This window comes from Penaeus chinensis, chromosome 11 (genome assembly GCF_019202785.1).
Source record: "Penaeus chinensis breed Huanghai No. 1 chromosome 11, ASM1920278v2, whole genome shotgun sequence".
Taxonomy (NCBI): Eukaryota; Metazoa; Arthropoda; class Malacostraca; order Decapoda; family Penaeidae; genus Penaeus; species Penaeus chinensis.
This window is the reverse complement of record NC_061829.1, coordinates 23,469,061-23,471,560: the sequence shown is the minus strand read 5'-3', so window position 1 is coordinate 23,471,560 and position 2,500 is coordinate 23,469,061. Positions and strand designations below refer to the sequence as shown.

Below are 2,500 nucleotides of genomic sequence, written 5' to 3'. Positions count from 1 at the left end.
CGTCATAATTGTCTTGGATAGACCTCGGGCGGAGTAAGTGCCCCGAGACTCCTTTTTGTATTTGGGTGTTGTGTAGGCTGTTGATGTATGAATAATTTGGTTCCCTGGTAGGCGTAAGGGCGTCACCTTCACCCAAGAGGTGAGGGTAAGGCGGAGCCCGCATGGAGCCCCGATGTATTCCTTGGCCACTGCAGGCACTGCGGGTCTCGCATTCTCGGCTCTTGTCTGTATCGTTGTTCTTTTTTCGTAGGGCCTCCAGGGCAGGGAGTGTGAGCGCTGCCCTTCGGATTTCATCATCCGGTGTGAAGTATGTGTAGCTGTAGTTAAATATGACTCACAGGCAGTTACCTGAAAAGAAGCTGTCACATACATATACATATTGTATATCTAACAGGTTAATTGTCTTTGTATTAGACGCGGGCCATTGATTTAAAAGAAATTCATAAATAGATGAAGGGCGACCAGCAACAGGGACCATGCGTAGGGTGTAATGTTAGGATGCGTACACTGTAATTTAACAAAATTAGCTCACGTTCACAATGAGTTGCTTCCGCGAACGCGTTAACAGGGGTTGATGTTAATGGAACTGGTCAGCGTTAAGATTCCCAGAACGTGCCTGGCCTGGCGCTGATCTAACCGGTCGGCCCTGTGTGATGACCCAAGGCGCTGGCATTATTGTAGGATTAACATTCACTTTTTACTTTTCTCTCTTCTCTTCCGTCTCCTCTCTCTCTCATTCTCTCACCTCTTCACTCCACGAAATTGTTTTCTTCCCTTTCTCATTTATGTGAATTATCTTTATCGGTACCACGAAATACATTTCACATATACTCCATTCATATTTAAATCATACAAATAATATGAAACCGCTGATTTGTTCTGATTATTTTGTCTTATTTTCCGCAGAAGAGTTCGTTGCGCACGGAGCCAATGTGAACTGCCTGGCGTTGGGTCACAAGTCCGGCCGGGTTCTGGTCACCGGCGGAGACGACAAGAAGGTCAACCTATGGGCCGTGGGCAAACCCAACTGTATCCTGGTAAGTACTCCTGTCCTTCTGCAAGGGGATTTTTTATTGGTGCGGTTTATTAATATCACATGCAAGAAGGCCAAAAGCCTGGGAAATAGGAGAAAGGGATTTTTTAAAAGTAGAATGAAAATCAAAGCATGTGCAAAAATATCCCCCTACCCCATTCTCCCAAGACGTAGATAGATAAAACTATAGAATGCGTTCAAAGGGGAAACACAAAGATGATGAGAGAAGGCCTTTTCAAAGGCATAGAGAATCAAAGAAAAAAAGCGTTTACGAGTTCATGACCATTCACTTTTTACTTGGAGGTGCGAAGTGGTCTGGTTATCGGCTGGATAGCTTATCAAGGAAGTTATCTCAATCCTGTTAGGTCGGCCTTAAAACTTTACGAGCTTGACTTCACCTTGGAAGGCTCATAATGAATTAGAGGGAGAGGAAAGGGGGGAGAGAGGGAGAGAGAAAGTAAAAGGGAAGGGGGCTACAAAGAAACGATAATGAAAGGAATCACTGAGAAAACGGGATGGATGGATAACCAATGACAGCAAAGAAAAAGAAGCTTGACGGTTTATTGTTCTTCTTATTGTAGTGAATATTTTTCCTATAGGCCTATCACGATTTGAAGTCTAAACACAGTATTTTCAAGGTCAATGACACTGGTAATTTTGACGATTTTACACTAAATGCGGAGGATTAATTCTAATGTTATGTAAAGTGCCAATAATTAGCGTTCCTAATTTGCATCTCTTAGCAGGGAAATATTACAATCCAGCCAAAGGAAATTAGATGCACAGTGAAGTGTTTTACATTTTTTTTTTTTTTTTTTTGTTAAATCTTGTTCTGTCGTGACTACAAGATCAACAGCGATGCACTTGCTAATTATACGCACCCGGTGTTTAGGGTCCAGAGCGAGGAATGGTCATTTGGCTTCCATTTGGGTCGACGGACTGTTTCTTCTTCTGGTTTATTATCTTTTACTGCCTTCATATATATATATATATATATATATATATATATATATATATATATGTATATATATGTATGTGTGTATATGGAAGTTTATGTGTATGTATATATATTATTGTATGTATATGTATACATTTGTATTTTTATGTATATTGTATGTGTATCTATATATATGTATGTATGTGTGTATATGGAAGTTTATGTGTATGTATATATATTATTGTATGTATATGTATACATTTGTATTTTTATGTATATTGTATGTGTATCTATATATATGTATGTATATGTATATGTATGGATGTTTATGTATATATATGGATGATTATGTATATATATGGATGATTATGTATATATATGGATGTATATGTATATATATATATGGATGTTTATGTATATATATATATATATATATATATATATATATATGGATGTTTATGTATATATATATGGATGTTTATGTATATATATATATGGATGTTTATGTATATATATATATGGATGTTTAT

At 37.7% G+C, this 2,500-nt stretch overlaps 1 protein-coding gene across 7 annotated transcripts in view; it reads left to right on the top strand.

Moving 5' to 3' along the window:
- Positions 1 to 2,500, top strand: part of LOC125030844 (katanin p80 WD40 repeat-containing subunit B1-like) — a 225,043-nt gene that overhangs the window by 168,609 nt on the left and 53,934 nt on the right. For all 7 annotated transcript variants that reach the window (XM_047621166.1, XM_047621165.1, XM_047621162.1 and 4 more), the window contains one exon: positions 907 to 1,037. In XM_047621166.1, the coding sequence (XP_047477122.1) occupies positions 907 to 1,037 (131 nt within the window). The remainder of the gene's footprint in view (positions 1 to 906; positions 1,038 to 2,500) is intronic.